This window comes from Thermobia domestica, chromosome 11 (genome assembly GCF_964235325.1).
Source record: "Thermobia domestica chromosome 11, izTheDome1.hap1.1, whole genome shotgun sequence".
In the NCBI taxonomy this organism is placed as follows: Eukaryota; Metazoa; Arthropoda; class Insecta; order Zygentoma; family Lepismatidae; genus Thermobia; species Thermobia domestica.
Genome location: NC_137464.1, coordinates 240589920 through 240614633, shown reverse-complemented (window position 1 = coordinate 240614633; position 24714 = coordinate 240589920). Strand labels below are relative to the sequence as shown.

The 24714-nt window shown below is 34.9% G+C and overlaps 1 protein-coding gene across 1 annotated transcript in view; it reads right to left on the bottom strand.

Moving 5' to 3' along the window:
- Positions 1–24714, bottom strand: part of LOC145664855 (pickpocket protein 28-like) — a 102348-nt gene that overhangs the window by 6620 nt on the left and 71014 nt on the right. Inside the window, exons 7-10 of the mRNA XM_081731878.1 lie at positions 23848–24118; positions 15085–15147; positions 10109–10238; positions 8678–8769 (exon numbers count right to left, since the gene is read on the bottom strand). Of these exons, the coding sequence (XP_081588004.1) occupies positions 8678–8769; positions 10109–10238; positions 15085–15147; positions 23848–24118 (556 nt within the window). The remainder of the gene's footprint in view (positions 1–8677; positions 8770–10108; positions 10239–15084; positions 15148–23847; positions 24119–24714) is intronic.

Sequence of the window (24714 nt, the reverse complement as noted above, 5' to 3'; positions counted from 1 at the left end):
TGTGTGTTGAAGTGGGCGGAGGACACTTTCAGCACCTGCTATGAAGGCTGCTGTGAAGGTGAGTAGTCATATTCAATACATTACATTTCATTTATATGTTGTAGTTAATCATATTCAATACATTACATTTCATTTTATGTGTTCACTTTACGGGCCGGTTTTACGTGCCGCACCCTGTATTTATTTATTTTTACCTATAACAGAGCTGTTCCTCCCTTTACAATAGGTATTAGAATACATAAGAACGAGATTAACAGCACATATTACAAATAAAATAATACTTAATAATAATTATGATAATAAATTAATAATGCAAACTAAAATGCATAGTAAGGAACACTGGGAAATGAAAATGAAAAAGACAAAAAGAATAACTAACTAACTAACTCTATGGTCTATGGAACCCCGAGGTTCAAATGCCGCGTTCACAAAACCTCTCCACTGACTTCTATACTTAGCCAACTGGATTCAGTTTCTAGTTTGTATGCCGATTTCTGCGAGATTCATCTTAATATTGTCCTCCTATCTGCGCTTAGGTCTGCCTAATGGTCGTTTTCCGATTAGAATTCCAGTTAAGACTTTAAAATCTGTTGTACTTTCTTCAGGGGCGGATCCAGGACGGACTTCTGGGGAGGGCGGTGGGTTGTAATACTGCTACTTAGAGCTACTTTTAAGAGCTCCAAACTCTGGGATGTGTTTTATTTATATATATAAAATAAGAAAGTTTCCTCTTCTGAAGGGGCGATCGGGGCGATTGCCCCCCCTTGGATCCGCCACTGACTTTCTTACATCCTGGCTACATGACCTGCTTACCTGAGCCTCCTAGACTTAATAACCCTAACAATGTTTGATAAACTGTATAAATTATGTAGTTTCTCGTTGTGAAGTTTCCGCCATTCCCCATTCCCGCTCCTTTTGGATCCGAATATTCATCTCAGGATCTTGTTCTTAGATACTTTCAGTCTACGTTCTTCCTCCAGACTAAGCGACCCTGTTTCGCAACCACTCAGAACAACAGGCATGGTTATAGTTTTATATATTTTAAGCTTCATATTCCTTGACAGAATTCGCGACGACAAGAGATTTTGAACTGATTATTAACATGAATTCTCTGCTTTTAGTCGACATTTAATTTCCTCGTGAATATGATTTTCGTCTGTTAATATTTATCCTAGATATTTGAAGATATCCACTTTATCGAAAGTATTATTTGATATTTTAACGCATACATCATTTTTCGTATTACGATCCCAACGAACTTCCATGCATTTAGTTTTTCTGCAATTACTTCTAAACCCATGTCCCTGCAAGCGTTTAATAAGAACTCTGCATTTCTTTCTATTGTTCTTCTATCATCCTCTATTCAATATACGTCATCGGCATGAAAAAAGAATAAAAATAAAATAAAAATGAGGAACGTAGCAATACACAGTATACATACATAGTTGGTACAAACAAAATACAAAACTGAAAATTGAGATATAAATTAACATGGCATAGAAAAAATCCATTTTTGTATTATCTCTATTTAAGATATTGTATTGCCTTGCAATTGTCACCAGTGGTGAGTTTTGATGCAATATCATATTATATATATATATATATATATATATATATATATATATATATATATATATATATATATATATATATATATATATATATATATATATATATATATATATATATATATATATTACAATAGAACGTTTGTCTAGTTCGTTAAATGTTTTAAGTATTAAAGCTCTTCATTTTCAAATATACCATTTAACTAATTTATATAGAAACAAGTGGTCTGCAATTTGTCTTCTTGCATGTAAAGTACTACACTTAAGTTCTTGGATTAATGTTTTGTATTATATATTTTCTTTACATGAGGATTTCTTGTATGATATAGTTTCTTTACATGAGGATTTCTTGTATGATATAGTTTCTTTACATGAGGATTTCTTGTATGATATAGTTTCTTTACATGAGGATTTCTTGTATGATATAGTTTCTTTACATAAGGATTTCTTGTATGATATATTTTCTTTACATGAGGATTTCTTGTATGATATATTTTCTTAACATGAGGATTTCTTGTATTTTATGATATAGTTTCTTTACATGAGGATTTCTTGTATGATATATTTTCTTTACATGAGGATTTCTTGTATGATATATTTTCTTTACATGAGGATTTCTTGTATGATATATTTTCTTTACATAAGGATTTCTTGTATGATATATTTTCTTTGCATAGGATTTCTTGTATGATATATTTTCTTTACATGAGGATTTCTTGTATTTTATGATATAGTTTCTTTACATGAGGATTTCTTGTATGATATATTTTCTTTACATGAGGATTTCTTGTATTTCTTATATTATAGATATCACAAAAAAATATTTTGTATTCTCTCAATTTTCTTACTGTAACATTTGTAATATAGATTCCACACTATCGAGATATATTCTAGCTTGTTTCTAATAAAACTATTAAATAATGTTATTGAAGTTGAGTTATTTATAAGTTCTTTAGAATTCCACAATAGATAACCAAGAGCTTCGTATGCTTCATTAACACATTTTTCCATATGTTGATAGTAAGTAAGTCTACTGTCTAAAATTATACCTAGATCTTTTATACAGTGAAACCTATGAATAACGGACACCAATGGGACATGAATTTTTGTCCGTTACTGAGAGGTGTCAGTTACAGAAAGGTTACAGAAATTTAATTTCTCACAAAGGTAATTGTATGCAGTAATATACAATAAATACATCATGTATGAGCGTAAATACGTAAAATTCAAGACGAAAATACTCGATTTAGTACCTACTTGAATTACTAGGAAAGATGAAGGAGAAATTCATTTCTGTTAAATAATATTATTGCTGGAGGATGTGTTTAATATATTCGCATACTGCAACCGGTTAAACTCTTTTGTTTAGCGAAACAGGTATGCTTTTTTTTTCCTTTAGAAGGGTAACAAAACTCATTAGTAAGTGCCCTTTGAGAATCCTCAGTACGGTTGCTGAAGAAACATGTGTGTGTGTATTTGTGTACTGGAGTGGTATCTTCGTTGGCAGAATGGATGAAAAGGCAAGTTATTTGAGTGCATATGTTTATTGACCCAGCCCCATCACAAAGAATATCCTCTTGGAGAAAGTGAGAAAGGAAATAGAGAAAACTTCAACTAGTTTCAGTATCATAAGAAAAATATTGCTTTTTCCAAAAAGTAAGAGACGAAATATTGCTTGCTAAAAATGTTATTGTAAAACAATGTTTGTTTTGTTATCTATGAAATTATCGGGAAAGATGCAAGGCCCAGAAGGAAAAAAGCTTAAATTTGTTAGGAAATGGAAGATCTTTGACATAAAATTTTTGGTCATACGACTGACCCTACATGAGTGTTATTGCTCATTGAAGATTTTCTAGGATTTCCACCAGAAAGCAGCTTACTGCGGATAGAAGAAAAGAACAGTTTCAAGTTCAGCTTGAAGCTGTTCTGTTTAATGGTTCACCAGATCTAGACTCATGATAGATACACTTGTAGAGAAAAGACTTTTCTGTCTATTGTAATATAACGCAAAACCGAGAATAATTCCTGTCCGTTATGAAGAGACTATTGGAACGTTTGGGGGAAAAAGGACTGTCCGCGTCCGTATCTGAGTGTCCGTAAAAGGGAGGGTTTTGTTCCGTAATAGAACATATATTTTTGCCGGGACAAAAATATGTCCGTATTATAGAGGTGTCCATTAAAGGAGGTTTCACTGTATTAGTTATTCTCTTAATTAACTTCTCATGCATTTTTATTCAAAGTTAAGAGAAGTATATTGCCTAGTCTAATTGCAAAACACTTGCTTACATTAAAGTTAATTGTGTTGTTCAGCAACCATTCATAGAATTTATTTAAATCGTTCTGCAACTCGAAATGATATATAGAATTAGTTATTTTCTTGTACATTTTAAGATCATTAGCAAATAAAAGTCATTCTAAAAATTTTATGACACGTTGAAGATCGTTTATAAATAACAGAAAAAAGTAATAGTTCCAACTTTGATCCTTGTGGTATGCCAGATTTCACTTCAGACGTAAATGACTTTGCCTGTCTATACTTAACGAAATGTTTACGTCCATTTATGTAAGAAGAGACTATCCTCAATACGTGATAGGATAAACCAAATTTTGGCAACTTCTGAAGTAAGATTGTATGATCTATTTTATCGAAGGCTTTCGAAAAATCCGTATAAATAACATCTACAGAATGACTGTCATTAGAAGAATCAAATAGCTACATAGTAAAGGCGACTAAGTTTGTAGCCATACTCCAGTTAGGATAAAACCCATGTTGATTAGAAGAAGTAAATGGCTTGACATACGTATATATTCGCTTGTATATAATTTGTTCAAATATTTTTGATGGTGTAGATATAAGAAATATCGGCCGATAGTTTTTAACTGCATTAGGGTTTCCAGATTTCAATATGGGTGTAATTTTACTTCTCTTCCAAGTGTCTGGATGCATTGAGTTTTTAATATGAGATTGTATATGTAACACAGAGGCATACAAAGTATAGCTGTACATCCTTTAAACATAGGTATAAGTCGGAATTTCATCATAACTTGTAGGTTTATTCGATTTTAACCTTCTGATTGAATCTTTATACTCATTTTTAGTCACTGTACTAATATCTAAGCAATAAGACACTTCATTATATGTTTGTTCAGGTATTTCGCTACAAGATGGACTTAAGCAATATACATATGTTATTGAAATGATATGCAAAGGCATCAGCAATTTTCTTATTTGATTGTAAACTCAGTGCCGTGCCGTGGAAAATCATCGCCCGGGGCGAGAGTAAAAGACGGCACCCCACATATATATATTTCAAGTATTTTTTCTTATCTTTTTACTTTTTCTCCCGAATTTTGCGCCCCCTTACTTCGGCGCCCGCCCGCCCTCCCCAAGGGAAGGTACTATGTAAACTTTATCCTTCATGTGTCATTTGACTTATGTTTCTGTAATTTCTTTTCTTATTATTAACAAAGTTCCAGTAGAGCTTTGGGTTTCCTTGAATGATCTCTTCGACTTTATGTATATACGATTTGTATGACTGATTAATTAGTTTTTTTAGACTCTTTCATAATTCAACAACTTTAATGTTATTAAAGTATGAGCTTTTCCTTCTTTTTCTGTGAAATAGTTTCTCCTTTAAGAGTCCTATTGTTTCTGGAGTAAACCAGCTTGAATATAATCGTTTATTATGCAGTTTCCTTTTAGGGACATTTTTATCAATTGCCTTATTCAATGCAGCATAAAAATAATTTAGGGCATCATTTGAATATTCATAAGCACGTATTTGTTCCCAATATCCATTCTGTATAAATTATATAAATCAACTTAAATCAGCTTTACAGTAGTTGTAGACAGTAATAGCACTACACATAACACTTGATATTTTCATAGCAATAGGAAACTTATACAATAATGGTGGATGATATTAACCTTCTGTAACTAATGAATTATCACTTCGATAAATATTATTATTAAGTCTAATGTTCTTCCGTTATTGTTCTTTATATTATTGACTAACTGTAAATTAAATAATGATTAAAATTTTGCAAGAGTTTTACATATATGATCATCCTTCATTAAGTCATAAGTGTAATATGATATTGATGATATATTAAAATCCCCTAATAATTACTATGAGACTGAAACTGAAGTACAGGGTGTCCGAGAAGTCCTTCCCTGATTACAGAAATTGATAACTCAGGCTAGAAATAAGATAGAAATATGAAACTGGTGTTGAATTGTTTACAAACTATAAAAGTTTTGGTCACATCAGTACACTTCCACATGAGCACCCTTGGTAGCACGTAGCACATCTAGGCGATATTCAATTTCCATCCACACATTAGCCAGCATCACTGGAGGGATCGATGCAACGACTGTGGTTATTCGTTGCTGCAGGGTTTCAAGATTTGGTACACGTGTTCGTGGGCAACTGTAATTCACGTGAGGCCCTGCGCACCGATTTCTTAGGACTTCTCAGAAAAGACTGCCGCACAGCCTCCACCGTGTCTGCTGAGGTTCTTAGTCGACCAGACCTCGGAAGGTCAGCAACCGACCCTGTGTTCCTGAACTTCTCATACCAGGCTTTAATGCTCTTGACATCAGGTGGAGTCCTCCCAAATGTTGTCTGGAACTGTCTCTGCACCGTGGTTGGTGATCGTGTCTCATGGTACCACAGGACACACTGTGCCTTCTCCTGGTTGGTTGGCATGGCTTCTTGGGCTTCTTACTTACGTACTACAAACCTAAAACAAAAAAATTGAGACTTGGTAAAACAGAACAAACCTAACACAGACAAAAACTTTTATAGTTTGTAAACAATTCAACACCAGTTTCATATTTCTATCTTATTTCTAGCCTGAGTTATCAATTTCTGTAATCAGGGAAGGACTTCTCGGACACCCTGTATATCTTCGAAATTAAAAAAAAAAGTATTATGTATCAATATTAGACTTTGGTGGAAAGTAAACAGTAATTATAATATATGAGCTCAATCCTATCATTACTTTGACACAAACGATCTGTACATGCTCTACATTCATCTCGATTTACTTTACTTGATATTTATTGGAAACTGATATTGGTGAACCCCCACCCATTCTTTCAAACCTATCTTGTCCAAATACATTATATCTGCTATCAATGAACTCATTATCGTATACATAATTATTTAACCAAATTTCTGTCAATAATATCAAGTCATAGTTAGTTGCAAGGATACTAGTATAAATTGTGTTTAATTTTGTATTTATTCCTCTCACGTTCTGGTAATAAATTGAAACACTTATCTGAATTACTCATATCCTTATATCAGAGTTCTAGCATCATTTATGGCTCTAAGAGTCTACACTACTGTATTATTTGCCCTTTTTCTTAATTTTACATTGAAACAAAACTGATTGAAGACGCATGCAAAGGATCAAATCATTGCTAATCATCACGTTGTTAAGAATGGACAATTGTTTTAGTGCGAAAACAACACCAAATTTAAAGAATTTGCTTCTCCAAATTTGGTCACCAATAAAAATCGTTCAAATTTTAAAAAAGTAATTTGAGGACACGATTCTCAGGATGTCAAATAACCCGATTCGATGCCCTAATCAGAATTTTTAGTATTTCTATTATACAAGTTTAACAGAAAAAATGTGATTACCAGGGAACTGATACTACAAGAGCTCCGGCAAACAAAATTTAAAAAATGGATCACACAAACTATCTTGTTGGCTTTCTAAAGTATGTATCGCCGCACCATAAAATTTACATCAAAGACTCAAACTTTGGACAGTGTTAAATTAAATTCGGTAAATGAAATTTTTATAGTCCTTAGTGAGTAATGCTACTACAAACTAGACAGGCTTCAGGATTTTCACACAAACACGTGAGTAGACAAAGTACTCTTGACTTGACTTGTGTTGAGTTTAACGTCTCGTTCAGCAGCGAGGCTATATGAGACGTGCACCTACTGATTAACGTGGAATCCGAACCACATGAGCTCCTGCCGGGAATCGAACCCGGGCCTACCACGCCAAAGGCGCATATACTAACCGCTCAGCCACGAAGGAGCTCCGAAAGTACTCTAATTAATGTCTAAATATACTATTACTACCCTTTGCCTGCAAAATTTCTCTAAGCTATGGGCTTGTGTTACTAGAAAACTTTGTTGTATGTCCATAACAGCTATTCGTAACCTCGTTGATTTAATAGATTTTAGCCTAATAACTCGGGATCCATCCGTCGCACACAAACATAGGCTAAATCAAGGTGAATTTAGTTTTTCTTAAATAATTATGTGTATTCAGTTATTTAATAGGCTGTTCTAATTCAACCTTTTCCATTCTAGTTGTAATTTATTTTAAAATAGGTGGCCGCGGTGGTTCAGTGGTAGAGCGTTCACCTCTGGTGAGTAGGGACCCTGGTTCGATCCCAGCTCGCGCCAAGTGAACTTTGTGGTGGACAAACACCGTGTGCGTGGGTTTCCTTGGGCTCACCCGTTTCCTCTCACTTTCTTCATTCCACCATTTCATTCATTTCTCATCATCATCGTTTTCTTTAGGCTAGCCGGCCTAATCGGGATACGTAAAACTCAAAGATTTCATTTCATTTCATTTTTAACTACAAATCTCGATATTCGATCATTTCATACTACAACATCGAATGAAGACCGAGATTCCAATAAAACCTTCCCATTCGTTCCTTTAAAAAACAGAGTAAAGGGGATAGGGTATCATGATATTTAATGGGATATGATGTAATTTTTGATACGACACTTATTCCAAATCGCTGGTAGGATTAAAAATAAATTTGCTGGCACCACAAAGAACTATGGCCGAGCAAATACTGCATCTCAAATGAACTATGGTCAATTCATTGACCCTAATGCTATTACCTTTCGTTTCCTAAACCTAATTTTCTTACCACATAATTAAAATTGCTTACCAATTGCTTCACGAAGCTATGCGCTGTTGCTTTTAGTTTCTAGCATCTTACTTTACTACTGGTATGCAATACCGGTCTAACTCCACCACTGACTATATGATCACCGTAAATGCTATACTTCAATCAAGAATCGAACCTGGAACCATTAATCATCAAGTTTCATGTAAATACGTACCTATAAAATCTATAAATCCATATAGCTCACTTCTGTGCCTCGCAATAAACTGCAATTCCTTGTAGAAAATGGATACTCGATTCAACATTAGGCTGGAATGAAAATCAAGCACAAATTATTCAATTGTACAATATTTGTTGGCAAGTTTTAAGATTAATGGCGAAAAAGTGATTTAAAATGGTATAAAAAAATGTGTTACATTGTGCAAAAACATATTTGCCAACGGCCTCCTAAAAGAACGGATGAGCGGGTGGACATTAGGGCACCTTCTTGTCCTTAGGAGGGGAAACTGTCCTAAAAGGCGGATGAACCATAAGGTGTTCAACGGCACGGGGATGTGGAAAAGAAATGAAATCCTACCACATTATCTTTTTCCCATGAGGGACGAAGAAGAAGAATAAATATAATTACGGTTCTTCCTGAGGTAAAATAGACATTCCTTCGAATGTCCGGGTGGGGCCGAAAAGAACTATCAGAGGAGAAAATAATGATTGATTATTAATGAACTAAAACTGCCTAACTGAGTCTAGCCCACCCAGTGTATATATATAGGGTCAATGTTTGAAGTGGAAAAAAGTAGAGGCGGTATGTTTTATTACAATTTTGACTCAACATACCGGCTATTTAAATATTGTCTTGAAGACTGCAAAAACAGAGACGGTATGTCCTCATTACTGAAAAACCAGAGGCGGCAGGGCATACCACCGCATACCGTCTCACTTCAACCACTGTATAGGGTGTCTTAAAAGTCCCCTGACGTAGGGTTACTCTGTTTTTATCAGAGTTACAACAAAATGTAAGAGGGGAAACCGTCTCCAAATATGATGTTTTCAATCTAAAGTGAAGCAATTTTTAAAATTGGGCGAGACGTTTGGGCACCCAATGCTAAATGAAAATGCAACGTTGCCATTTACCTGGACCCAGAACATAAGTGATGAAGTTACTTGTCTTTTACGCTAATGTGTCGATGGACAGCCCCCATTTCAAACAGTAACGTCATTCACTTATGTTGTGGGTCCAGGTAAATGCCAACGTTGGATTTTCATTTAACATTGGGCGCATAAAGAGTGTACAGTGCAAACATCTTGTCCGATTTAAGAAATTCCTTCACTTTAGATTGAAAACATCATATTTGGAGATGGTTTTTCCCTTTAGATTCTGTTGTAACTCTGATATTAACAGTCACCCTATGTCAAAGGACTTTTGAGACACCCTGTGTGTATATATAAAGATGATAAAGACAATGCTTCCTGTCCTACAAAAATCTGACATCCATCTACAACTATCTGGACCTATTGTTGAACTACAAATAAGTACGATATATTTAATATTGCCACCGAATGAAGATAATATTTCGAAAATGTCTAAGCACGTTCCAAATTTCTAAAAATAATTACAAGAACTAATATAATAATTATCTCTAAAACGTACTGTTCATCTTTACCAAATATCTCAGCCATGGCCGTCCTGTTGAAACTTGTATGAGATGTTTCAGCATCATAGTGAATTTCGGTACAAGGAGGTAAACAGTTGCATACACCCATCACATCCTCTTCATGCTCTGCAAAGTAATATTGCCGTTTTATTATGAAATATGCAAATGTATTAGGCAAATGAAAACAGTTGATTACTCAAAAGGCCAAACAGATATACATAGTAGTAAATTGGAACGCACGCCAACCTAAACGTTTTAAAAACTCCACTTTATAATTTTCCATGTTATATTAAACTACAAACTTTGTACATAAAAATGGAAACTATGCCACTTACCTTTTTCAAAATATGATCAGATGATCACGAAAGTCATTTCACAACTTTTGCTGGCAGCAAGATGGTGGCCATTCACCTGACACTCACCATAAAGATTCCCCACGCCTAACATGTCATTAAAATTATCAATTCCGGCTGTCTATACTTGCTTTCATTTTTATAAGGGTGGTTATGGTCTTTCGAATTACCGTGTTGTCTTTCGAATTACCGTGTACACTATGATTGTCGTCTAATGACAAAAATGTGCAAAGAATATTTATGTATAAAAATCTATAGATTTGATTAAGCTGAACAAAATTATGTCTAAAATCCTCCTGCTTAATTTTAGAGAAAATCTAACAAAACGAATTAATGTTTTACGATAACCACATCATTTTGTTAAGATGAAACTGGTGCCAAAGTATTATCTTCACCAAGCATTTCATTACAACACTACCAACATAACAGTGTATAGTGGTTACTGTGGATATTCCCAAATTATAAAAAAAATTAAACTTTAATTTTTAAGTAACTATAAAATTGTGGAAAATGGGACATGTATCAGACGAGCTGAAGGTGAAGAAAATCTGCTTCAAGCTAGAAAAAAATGGCACACTTTAGGGTAAACTATCATGCGTAGTTTTTGAAAAATCGAATAAATGTTTTTATGCTGTTGAAAATAAGTCGTTCTTTGTGTAACGGTTTAAATATGGTTACTATTAATCCTAACATACAAGTTATGTAGGAAGCGGAACGACAAAATCACGTAAATAAGATTATTAATAGTATCTATGTTGCTTTTTTTTAAAAAGGTAAAGGGAGCAACAGCTATTAGATAGATAGATAGATAGATAGATAGATAGATAGATAGATAGATAGATAGATAGATAGATAGATAGATAGATAGATAGATAGATAGATAGATAGATAGATAGATAGATAGATAGATAGATAGATAGATAGATAGATACGTATATGTAAATAACATTTAAGCTCAGGTGAAGAATTTCTGTCCTTGATATTCTGAGGATAAATTTTTGTAATTCAGTTAAAGTTCGTGTCTTTACTGAGCTTGAACAAGTTTCGTACTTTGAACCACGTGTTAACACTTATTTTATAGCTACATAACTTCGCTAGCGAGCAAAATAACTTTACTATTAACACTTGCAGAAACAAGAGCCTTGAAACATATTTAAACATATATTTTATTTAATATTGTTGTACTATTGTATTTATATATATTGTATTTAATATACAATTATATATATTGTATTTGAGTTTGCTTTTTATTGTTTTCAGGAATTGCATAATGTAGACAGATCCTTAACACACTTTTTGATGCACTGAAACATCAGCAAAGTTGCCAATTCAAAGTGTTAATTTATGAAAACTACGATTTCTCTAGTTCCTCCTTACAGAGGCCTCATCCGATTAGTATCCGTGGAAATGAACAATTCTTTTTCTTGCTCCATAGTTTCCAAGCTACTCCAACTAAAAAACTGAAAATCAAGGACAGAACATCCATACGTATAAGTTATGAGTCAATTTATATGTTTTGCAAAAAAAAAAAAAAAAAAGATTTACACGTTTGGTTACATCTGGCAACACTGTGTGGTTCCTAGTGTACTTCAACCGTTGCTTCCTAGTTTAAAAATATATGCATGAACAAGGCTTCATTTTGGTATAACCATTATTCGTGTATCACTTCAGGTTCAAAAGTTCTACTATCCCAAACTCCGGGTTGCATTGTATATTGGATACCCTGTAGAATGAGCAAGAGTTCTCTCTAGGCATATGTTTTAGGTCATGATTTAAACTAGAATTACAATTTATTTCCGTTTATGTGTCGATTACGTTACATTTGACAAACTGATGCAGTTGACAGTGTTTATTGTGTTGGATTTTTTAAAAATTTATTCATGTATTGTGCAAGTATATGAAGACTATGCAGTGCTAGATAACAATTTGTATCTATTGTTACTTATGGTTACTTGATGTCTCCTAAGAGTGATACATATAATCCTAAAGTGATACACTTAATTCTAACATTAGGGGGCGCGGTGGCTCAGTGGCAGAGCGTTCACCTCCGGTGCTAGGCGTCCCTGGTTCGATCCCAGCTCGCGCCATGTGGACTTTGTAGTGGACAAATACCGTGCTCGTGGGTTTTCTCGGGGTTCTCCTATTTGCTCCCACTTTCTTCATTCCACCATTTCACTCATCTCTCATCATCACCGTCTCCTTTATCCTAACCGGCATAATCGTGGGACGTAAAACTTAAAGATTTCATTTCATTTAATTTTAACATTGGTGGCTTTTGTAAATATAAACATAAAATAGTTATCTTATATATAAAAGAGAACGTACAAATCCTTTGTTCCCTCATCACGCTAATACGGCTGAACCAATTTCTTTCATTTTTGGGGGGTTATTAGGATTTGGACCCTAGATGGTTTTTATCATATCACTTTAATTTTTAATTACCAGTGTCTTGAGATAATTGACCATTCAAGTGTCCATAACGTACAAATCCTTTGTTATAGTTCATCATATGTAAAAATAAACGTATTTATATGCAACCCGCATGACCGTGTCACTCGGCGGGTTAACATAAATGACAGGCGATAAAGCGAAAAAGTAAAAATTATCTAAGTAACAAAGTTTATTGCGTTCCGGGGTGACCGCAGTGAAGCGGGGTGAACGCTGCTAGTTAAGTATAAGAATATTTTCAAAAAAAGCAATAAAAGAAGCAAACAAAATGTATATTGTGTTAACCCGAAAATAACTCGCATATATAAAGGGTGTCTCATAAAGTACGCAACTTTTAAAATGCCCAGTAAGTTGGCAGCACTGAACATTACACGATTTTCATTTGTTGTCTTTGTGGTTAGTAGTCACTGAGCGCCGAATAGCACATTATCGTAATCTGAGTTTGGAAACAGTCTCTGCACAATAGTAACCCCATTTGTAATAAGTTTCCACTATGACAACACGTTGTTCCATCGTGAAGCGCTCTATTCCTACCCGTACAGAAAACAGATGAGAATCATGCGCTATTTGGCGCTCCATGACTACTAACTACAAAGACTATAGATGGAAATCGTGTAACGTTCAGTGTTACCAACTTACTAGAACAGAAATGGTGGGCATTTCAAAAGTTGCGCGGTAGGGACAACTGGGTCTAAAAAAGTATAAAAGCTTTTTCAGACCATTCATTCTGAGTGAGGTTTTCCTCAATCGCATCAGGCAAATGTCGGGATAGTACCTAACATACAAGTCCCAGACCTGTTTCTTCCTTCTTCAATCCTTTCTTCCTTCCCTTTCCTTTGATGGGAGCGTCATCCCTCGTACGTGGCGGGTTAACATGACCATAGATGCCGAAAGCCCGCCCTTTATTACCTAATTACTTATTTATACTTGAATTAACACTTCATTAACTCTTAATGCTAAGAAAAAATTATATTCATAAGAGATCTTAAAGAAAGAAGTTCTAGGGAACCATGTGAAGAACTTTTACGGTGAGGACGTGAGATTGAATTTGATTTTTGCTTTCACGATCACAAACTCTTATCAACTTCGGTACTTATAAAAAGAATTGTATAAAGGTGCAGGTAAATACGCCATGTTAAGGGTGTTCGATTTTTTTATAGCCTTAATTTTCATGAAACACAAACAACAAAATATGTGTCTTGCAGACTAGAATTTTCTGCGTGTAGGAAAAAAAATGTGGCAGTTATGCGACTCACTTCTATTTTATACCCAAGGTAAAAAGAAAAAAGTGTTATAAAATGGCGTATTTACCAACACGTGCAAGTAATTACGCCAAGTCTAGGATACTACTAGGAACCTCTAATAAATCTTGCAACTGCTTGCATCTTCTGTATTATACGAACTCAAATATTACTACATAACATCATTAAATCAATAATAATAATAATAATAATAATAATAATAATAATAATAATAATAATAATAATAATAACCAAAGCGCAAGATGAAGATAAAAAGATAAAATGTAAAAACGATAATCTCCAAAGTTGAAATGAAGTTCCAAACTGAAAAGTTTAGTCCATAAGAAGATAAACAGTGTCATTGTACTGTCACTTTAAAAAAATCTACGCTAATATTACATGGAACATGTGGGACAATTGAAAACATCTTTCACTTCTGCAATCAGTCCTGCACAAGCCCTGGCGTATTTCGTTGCACCATGCTTAGTATTGATTTAGTAGCCATGGAATCACAAACACTAAAGTTACACTTACAAAACAAAGTGTTCCTAGATAGACATGAAATAAGGCATACATTGCTGTAAACAATCAGCAATGTCCTCAATTAGGACGGTACTAATAAAGAATTCTTACCTCTATTGAAATAATAACGTCCTTCCATGGAACCTTTCCGAAGCAAACAACACTGCACGACGTGGCGGTCTCAGCGTTGTCTCCCGGAGTATTCGTCAAATCGGACTTGTCCAAGCCCGTGGCACATATTGGAGGCTAATTCTAGCGGATTTCGTCGGAAACGTCCCAGCACTGAACACTTGGCGTATTTAGCTGCACTGGCGTATATACCTGCAGTTACCTTATATGTAATTTTAAGCGGTAAGTCAATATGATACAAAAAATGAATTGTGGAAGTTTTGTATTATGTTGTCTTACCTTCAACTTTGAAGCGAATACACCTCAATTTCTCCGACGAACAAATCTCAGTTCCGTTTTCACCTACGAGATTCAGAGAAAAAAATTAATTAATTTACAATCAACTTTTCATAATAAATATTTATAACTTTTAACACTAAATTGTAGAAAATCGATGTGCATGGTGTTTGATTTCTCAAGTGAACAAAGTACTATATTTAAGATATTGATCATATTCTGTTAGATACCATGGTAATAACTAGAGCTAGAAATTTAGATGCAGCACATTATTATTGTCATTATTACTATTAAGAGGCCCAAATACGTTTCACTTGCAAACAAAACATAAACAAACCGTTTCAAAATATCTTGGTTTGCACTTTTTGCACGTTTTTCAATGTAGTACTTTTCTTTCACCTATACTTAATGTCACCAACTCTTAAAACTTGTTTTTGGTCCTTTTACTGCACTTTATTTTTATAGTAATCAAACAAGAGACAACAAGCGTGTGCAGCATCATATTACTTTAACACTTTAGTGCAGTTACGTTAGACGAAAGCTATTGAATAGGAAGCAAAGAGAAGTGATAAATTCAAATTGACCAATCACGGCAATCAACAACAGCGCTGCCAGGTCTACGAATTTTATTTGTAGATTTACAGACTTTTCAAAGCAATTCGATGAAAAAGAGTTTTTGGTGTGATCAAGAGATATTAAGTGTGTGTGCGTTTTTTTTTTTTTTTTTTTTTTCAAGTTTTGTATTGCTGTATATTAGAAACAGCCATTTGAATTTAATCCTTTTTGGTCCTTTAATATGTCCAGAATTTGTCTCAACAAGTCTTAATTAACTTGCCAAATTAAAGCGTTTGACATGTAACGATATATTTTTCAAAGTTACATTAACGCCACCTATTAAAACGGATGAAAATAAAGGTTTTATTATTGTCTACTGGATGTAGTAGCAAAGAAATCATGCAACTAAAACTTGACATTGGATGAAGTGTCGAGCGTAACTGGACTGATCAAGACTAATTACACTGTTCAACACCAAATTTCTTTCCTGAAAAATAATAGGCGATTCTGAAAAGTTTTGTCCCACCCACTGAATTCGAAAATAATAATAGTTTTTGCGTATCGGGTCTCAATTTTTGGAAAAACCGGAAAATGTAATTACTCGTTTATATATTCCGGGACTAATTTGGGTTTGTTATTGAACATATTCTTTTTATTATTTATTTTATTTATTTATTTATTTAACAATCACCAGATACAGCTCAGAGGCCATTTTACACTGGATAACAACAACAACAATAACAATGGAAAGGACTTCGGAAGGTATCGGCCAGGGCCTGTTTACTAGGTACCATCCCGGCATTTGCCTGGTAGGACTGAGGGAAACCCTGGAAAACCTCAGTCAGGATGGTCGGCAGCGGGATTCGAACCCACGACCTCCCGAATGCGAAGCCAACGCTCTACCACTTGAGCTACTTCGCTCATATTTATATATATACCCTGCACACAGCATGCGTTATTCATACATTGCAATGTATAAAATACAAACGATCATTAATGGAAAATCCATTACTTCCAGCCCTCGTCGTAGACGAAAGTTAAAAAAATGTTGCGGGAAAAAGTGGAACCTTTACCGTCGGAACTAACTTTTCCCACCTACACCTGACAACATCGGACGGCGGTGAAACAACTGAGCATCAATATTGTATGTTTACTTCCTTGCTTGTTGGTGTGGTGAGCTTCGTTTTCTTTTGACGTACTGTGCTAATAGAACATAAACAACATTGAAACGTGTGTTCCTGTGACTCATAACTTGTGGACCTTTTGTCGTGAACTGGGTAACTTTTGAAAACGTTGTTTTGTGTTTCATAGTGGTACAATTTTGAAAATGCCTAGGAAGTGTAAAAATGATCCTGACAACTTCTGTTATGTGTGTGGACGGATAAATCCAAAACCGAAGCTCACTAAGATAACGCCTGTTGTGAAAAAAAGCGTATGAATTGTATTTTTCATCGAAAGTCAACGTGGACAAACACTGGACTCCGAAATTCTGTTGTAAATCCTGTGCAGTAAATCTAAGGGGCAGGTTACGTAGTTCTCACACGTGTATGCCATTTGCTACAGCAATGTTATGGTTTGAATCGCGTAATCATGTACACGACTATTACTTTTGTCTGTCAAATGTAAAGAGAATGACCTCCAAGGGTAAACGATCAGTACAATACCCAGATCTATAATCAGCTAGAAGACCCATTCCACATGGTGAAGATTTTCCTCTGCCAGTGCCGCCAGACGTATGGACAGTAGACAGTAGTGATGTTGATGAAAGTGAAGATGTTATGGATACTGAGAGTGAAGACCCTACATTCAGTGCACGTACCAGACAAACTAATTTGATAACTCAAGAGGAACTGAACCACCTTATTAGAGACTTGAACCTACCCAAACAACAAGCTGACTCTTAGCTTCAAGACTTCAAAGTTGGAACCTTCTTCAAAAGGAAACGAAAGTGACATTTTACCGTGATAGACAACATGACTTCCTCAAATCTTACAGCAGTAGTGATGATTGCATATATTGTACTGACATGGAAGGGCTGATGCAGCCATTACAAATAAAGTATGATATAAAGTCGATGAGTGGTGTTTGTTCTTGGACTCGTCAATGCAAATATGAAGTGTGTTCTCCTCCACAATGGTAATAAGTACCCTTCCATTCCAATTAGATATCCCGTTAATTTGAAGGAGACGTATCAAAATGTGAAACTTCTTCTCTACAAAGTGAGGTATGCTGAGCATTACTGGAACATATGTGGCGACTTGAAGGTGATTGGTTTAGTGTTAAGGTTACAGTTGGGTTATACAAAGTATTGTTGTTTTCTGTGTGAGTGGGGCAGTAGAGCAAGTGATCTGCACTACACACAAAGAGAATAGCCGCGCGGAGCTCCAGTCACCAGTAGCACGCTCCCCGGGGAATTGTGATTGGAGATCCAAGCTGAGCAATGCACTATGTGGCAGTCGCGTCCGAGCTCTAACGCAGAGAGAATCACGCGTGGCTCAAAAGCTGTTTTTGAGTTTTTGTCACGGCAGAGAATGTGAGAAAGGAAGCATTCGCTAAAGCAGCACTACGCGATTAAATTTTGCTTTCACTTGGGCGAAACCGTTTCCGGAATGCTTGCCTTTGTCAAAGAAGCTTACAAAGACGACGCCCTGTCAGAGGACCAAGTTTCCCGGTGGTTCATGAGTTCAAGAACGGATGGGAAACCGTTGAAGACATAGAGCGAACGATGGTTGGAGTCCAGGAGATTTGTCACTTTGGCCACGTTTTTGTCCAAACCACTCATTGAAAGGTGTCCAGAGCAAAATTTAATCGTGTAGCACTGCTCCAACGAATGCGCCACTTTCACATATTCTCTGCTGTGACAAAACTCAAAAACAGCTTTTGCGCCACGCGTGATCCTCACTTCGTCAAAGCTCGGAAGCGACTGCCACCCAGTGCGTTGCTTAGCTTGGACCCCACCACAATCCCCCCCAGGGAGCGTGCTATTGGCGACTGGAGCGCCGGGCAGCGGCCAGTCTCATTACTTTCTGAACACACCCTGTAGAAAAATTTTACAAGCAGCTGGAGACTAACGGAAATGATTTTAAGCAACTTGGAAAGGAAAACAGAACAAAACAGTAAAAAGATAAAGGAGAAGAGAATAGAGGAATATGAAGGACGGGAAGGAAGGAAATCTTGGTGGAAAATAGAGTATAAAAGAGGATACGGAGATAGTAAAGAGGGCACTTAATAAAATAGAGAACGTTTCAGGATATAGAAAAGGAAGTAGAAGGGTGTGATACGTATGAAGAACAAGAAGGAAAACCTAAAGGAGATGTTGGAAAGGGAAGGAGTTATTTACAAGATATGATGTGGTGACTATGACAGCTATTATGTTGATGAAACGGAAAGAAAACTGAAATTTGGCGTAAAACAACGTAAGATTACAAAGGGAAAGGAATTTCATTTTCAAACTGTGAAATGTACGGGATATAACATTAATTGGTGTGAAGTTTAAATGTTAGACCAAGAGCAAAGGACATTGATAAGGAAGTGGAAATAGGCCAGATTTATTGAAAAATAAAATAAAAATTAAAAACAAGGCTGTGTCATGAATTGGTATGTAGGTCTTAAAATTGATGACCATCGTTACCCTCCCTGGTTTTCTTCCTCAATTATAAAATGTATGAAGGAAAAAGAATTTTGTAGAAAACGGCAGAAATACTCGGTTTTTTGTTGAATGGAGAAGGAAATTAAAAAGTATGATTGATTCATCATATCTATCATATAAATTATATATCTCTCAGATAGAATCTACTCTTGTTTAAGATACGAAATCACTTTCAGCATTTATAAACAAATAAAAAATAAAAAAGTCAAATTGCTGTATGACTATAAAAATGAAGTATTGATGTCAAATTAATTCTTTGTAGACTACTTTAAAAGTGTGTATTCTCCTTCCCTTTCTACATAATCAGTTTGATTCAATTGATATGATAGTTTCCCAATCTCTTTCTCTACATCCAATAACTGATTCTAATTATAATCAAGCTGTAAAAAAAATAGAACCATCAAAATCTAGTGGACCTGACTTGATACCAGCGTACATCTTTAAGGGTTGTTGTTCCATTATCCTAAGCTATGGAAAATTTCAGAGTCTGTCCAATCCATAAATCAGGTAATCCTATAGAGGTAGGAAATTACAGACATATTTATATTATTTCAGTCTCATCAAAAATATTTGAAAATATACAGAAGAATATATAATCATGTTAAACCATATATACCTATTAATCAACATAGTTTTTGTCAAGGAAAATCCACTGCAACAAATTTGGTTAACTTTGGTCAATATATATTTAACTCCTTTAATAATGGAAATACGGTTGAAGCAGTTTATTTGGATTTTTCAAAAGCTTTTGATACTCTGGATCATGATATTGTTCTAAAGAAATTGTCTAAATTTTGTTTTTGTGATGATTTTTTTACTGATTTCTTCTTATCTGAGTGATCGACAACAATTTGTAATATATAGACATACAAATTCGTACACATTCGGTGAATTACTCACATTCGGTAAATTCTGGGTACCACAAGGTTCCAATTTACGATCGTTATTTTTTTTTATTATTATTCATTAATGACTTACCAGATATCTTCAAATATTCCAGGAGTTTGTTATTTACTGATGATGTCAAATTGTTTAAAGAGATAAAAACACTCACTGACTGCAATGAATTAAATTCTGATTTATCAAGGACATACAAATGAAGTTTAGACAATAAACTATATTTTAACTCAAATAAATGCTGTGTTATATCTTTTTCTAGAAAGAGAAGAACATTATGTTAAGATTATCAATTGTCTAGAAAGAGTTTTAAAAGATGTAATGTTGTAAAAGATCTTGGAGTCTCATTGCATGATAAATTAACTTTTGAATTCCAGGTTGACAAAATGTGTAATGAGGCTTTCAATTATTAGGACTTATGTTCAGAAATACTCAGGTGATGAAAAATGCATTTGCTTTGACTAATTTATTTTATAGTTTTATAAGAAATAAGTTAGAATATGCTAGCCTGATATGGTTTCCTTACACTAGAAAGGATATAGATAAAATTGAACGCGTGCAAAATAAGTTTTCGCGATTTTTTTATTATAAAAACCAATAAGTCCTCGTATTGTGAAAGGATTTCTTATATAAATCTTCACTAGAATCTTCACTAGAAGAATTTGGTGTCACTTCGTTATATACCAGAAGAAAAATAGGTCAACATATCTTTCTCTATAAAATTATTAATGGTGTTATTGATAACCCCGACTTTCTGGATTAATTTTGCTTCAATGTAAAAAAAAAATGTATTTCGTATTAGGTTACCCTTTTATTATGATATCTCACGCCGTAATTTTCACCAATTTTCACCTGTCATAAGGCTTAATAAAAAAACATAATGAATTGATACAATGTAACTCAAAATATTGATTTTTCCTTCCCATTTAAAGTATATGTATCATGCTAATGGTATTACACATAAAGGTTTTCTTTTTTTTCTGATACAAATCTGGGTAAATATATTTAAAATTTTCTTGAATGCAAGTAAGAAGTTTCAGTTATAGAAGCAAGGTAGAAATGAAATTGATAGTAACTTATTTGTAATTATAAATTGTAAAAGCATAATGTATTTTTGACTGTACATATTGCAATATTCTTTTGATTATTGTAGTTAATACTGTAATCGCATTTATAAATTACGTCTTTTTTTTTCTTTTCAGTTTTTTTAATAGTATTCGGAAACATATGTCTTGTACACTATTGTAATGGGGGGCAGGGACGGATTAAGGCTTTTGGAGCCCTGGAGCCGACTATTTCAAGAGGGCCCTATGTTACGAATAATTCCAACGCATAAAATTTCTTTGCTGCCTTCTACAGCCTTATAGATTTATCGAAACACCGAAAGTGCTCCAAGCTTACAATAATTAGTTTAATTACATTCATAATTAACAGTTAATGCTCATATACTGCAGTGTAACATACAAATGGCAAATGCAAGCTAAATAATCAACAGTCTCTGCAAAAACACTAGTAGAGTCATCATCATCATAGGTATTCTGCCTTTATTGGCAGGTCATTTGCCGCAGCTGAGAAGCTTCCATGTTCCACGGTCCTCCGCTAACTTCTTCGTCTTCACGTATGATTTTTCTGTTTTTATATCATCCATTAATTGTGGTCTCTTTCGCCCCCTCCCTCTCTTTCCCGACACCATACCCTCTAGGACGTCCCTCATGATACAATCTCTTCTTAGGAAATGTTCCAACCAGTTTCTCTTCCTCTTCCTAATAATATCTAAAAGTGTTCTTTTCTCACCCACCATTTCTAACACTCTCTCATTCGTTTTGCGCTCGACCCAACTAATTCTTTCCATTCTTCTCCACACCCACATTTCGAAGGCTTCCAGTCGATTTTCATCACCTTTACGTAATGTCCACGTTTCCGCCCCATACAGTACAACACTCCACACGAAGCATTTTATGAGTCTTTTTCTCAACTCTTTATTCAAGTTCCCACAAAACAGACTTTTCTTCCTAAACGCTTCTTTCGCCAATCCTATCCTTGCTTTTATTTCACGTTCGCACTTCAAGTTATTACTAAGTATACTACCCAGATATCGAAAACTATCCACTTGTTCTACTTTTTCCCTTCCTACTTTTATATTTGACACAGACCCCTTCGTTCCAATCACCATGGCTTTTGTCTTTCTAACATTTATTTTCATCCCATATTCTTCAAAGCCCCTTCTCATTTTTTCTAACATTTTATTGATTTTCTTTTCAGTTTCTTTTCAGATTTTCTTTTCAGACTAGTAGAGTAAAAGGAGAAAAATCATATACAAATACAGTAGGTAAAACTGTTCAAGGCTACATTGTTAGAAAAGTTTTCTTCCTATATTTTTGCTCTGCAAAGGATTCTCTTATGTCATTAAACGACATTGAAATGAAACAAATATTCAAAGGAATTGTCACCACAAGCTAATAATTTGGTTTATAATAAAGGCCCAAAATATCTTACTCCCTCACAAAATACGTATCGTGAAGACGCTGGTGGAAGACGACCCGCTCGGAAGAGTAATGCTCCCGCAAGTACGTTTTTTCGCGCGCTACTCTAGCCGGCTGCTTTACGCGCTATCCTAGCCAGTTGTTTTAAGTTGGTCACAAAATTTATACCATGGAGTACAAAGGGAACAAAATGAGCCCTATATCATGGAGTACAAGGGAAACAAAACGAACCCTGCAGGCCTTCTATCCCGTTCCTACAACAACTACTACTAATTATCTGTGCAAAAGTAAATCACTTTATTGAGTATTATTTTAATTTCAAAACTGTTGTAAAAATATTTAAAAAATGAAAACAAACTTTCTGGAACCGGGTTTGGACTCACGCCGCAAGAGAGTTTCGGTAGTAGCACATAGCGCAAGCCCACTCGGCCACGAAGACCGACATCACAAATTGTTTGATTTCTCCTATTTGAATGCAATGTGGCAAGAAATGGATATCGGTAACCAATCAGAACTGTGTTGTTCGTTCCTACTTCCGGGAGCATTACTCTCCTGAGCTACTGCTGGTGGAAGAAGACTTAACTCCAGCGATATCGCGAGCGGAAAAAAATTAGCATAGGTCTGAAGCCTATAATATAATAAGTTGACTGCTATATTTTACTATTAAGGGGGCAGGCTACTAAATATTTTTCAAAAGCTAACATTTTTTCTTTTGCCAGTTTTTCGTAAGTGAAAGGAGATAATGAAATGTAACTTACCTCAGCAATAGATAATGTTATTCCACACCCGAAAATACGAATCGGAAGAATTTTCAATGTTGCCATCCACAGAAATTACAGTGTGACCAGAATTTGAATTACCCAAAAATCTAGGTTATGGCAGTGACTGGAAAAATGAACTCAACGGCAATTGATGACTCATCATGCTGTCTGTGCTTCTTGTTAACTACTTTTTAAATAATATTTGTATTTTAATTCTACTGTTTATTAAAAATTATTTATTTTGTACTCTTTATTACAAAATAAATACAAATATTTGTCCTCCCCTCTCAGTTACGTCACTGATGCTACCATGCACCTACAAATAAATAACATAAAGAACGACAATAATGAAATTAAAATTTAATGTCCTTATTCGAAACAAGCAGTCAATTTATAATTTATCATTTTATTTTAGACTTACGAGGCATGTAGAACATGGCACAGCCGCATTCTCTTATCGTAGCATTGACAAAACATTCATACTCGCAGTTCTCCTGCGTGTAGGTCTTAAAGAATAGAAGCTTCCTCTCGTGTGCAAAAAAGCACCGTCGTTTATTTGGTGAATACTGGATAACACTGCTGTCAGTAACTATCATGGAAGGCTTAAGTCCCATCACAAATTCTCCTTGTACAGGAACTTTCACATATTGCTCTGACACACGCGGGAAATCGGCAGGACTGTGTAGGATGATCTGAAAACAATAAATGGATAATTATGAAGTATTTTATTTTTCTTTTTTTAAAAAATGTATGAATCATGTCAAAATATAATTCACAGTGTAGCATAACCAAAAACGGGGTATGTCAAGTAGTGTAGTCAGTACGATAGCCAACCCAAAAATGTAGGGAGCCTAGTAGAAGTTAGGAGAGGCCCGACCCAACCATATTATAGTTCATTTGCAAGCCTACCGTGAAAATTTTAGGAGCCCAGTAAAAAAATTAGGTGAAGGCCGTCCCCCTAGCCCCTTCCCCCCCCCGTGAATACGGGCCTGAGTGTAGTCTAAGTTCTCGACTACTTCTGACTTTAATTCTTGTGTACCATCAGCCGGCCCAACATTAACACAATACAGTCGCACTTTCATGAATATAAAGTTATATCCTACTACACACATGAACCCAGGAGACGAGACGATCTCATTTCGTAAATATTTGTCTAATTGTTTTCTCGAGTCGATTCTCGAAGATTTTTTTCTCCTCTCGACTCGATTATCGAAGAGCTTTACTCATTTCGTTTTGTAAATTTATGTACGAAACTTACGTCCTGATCTTCTTAATTCTACCTATAAGT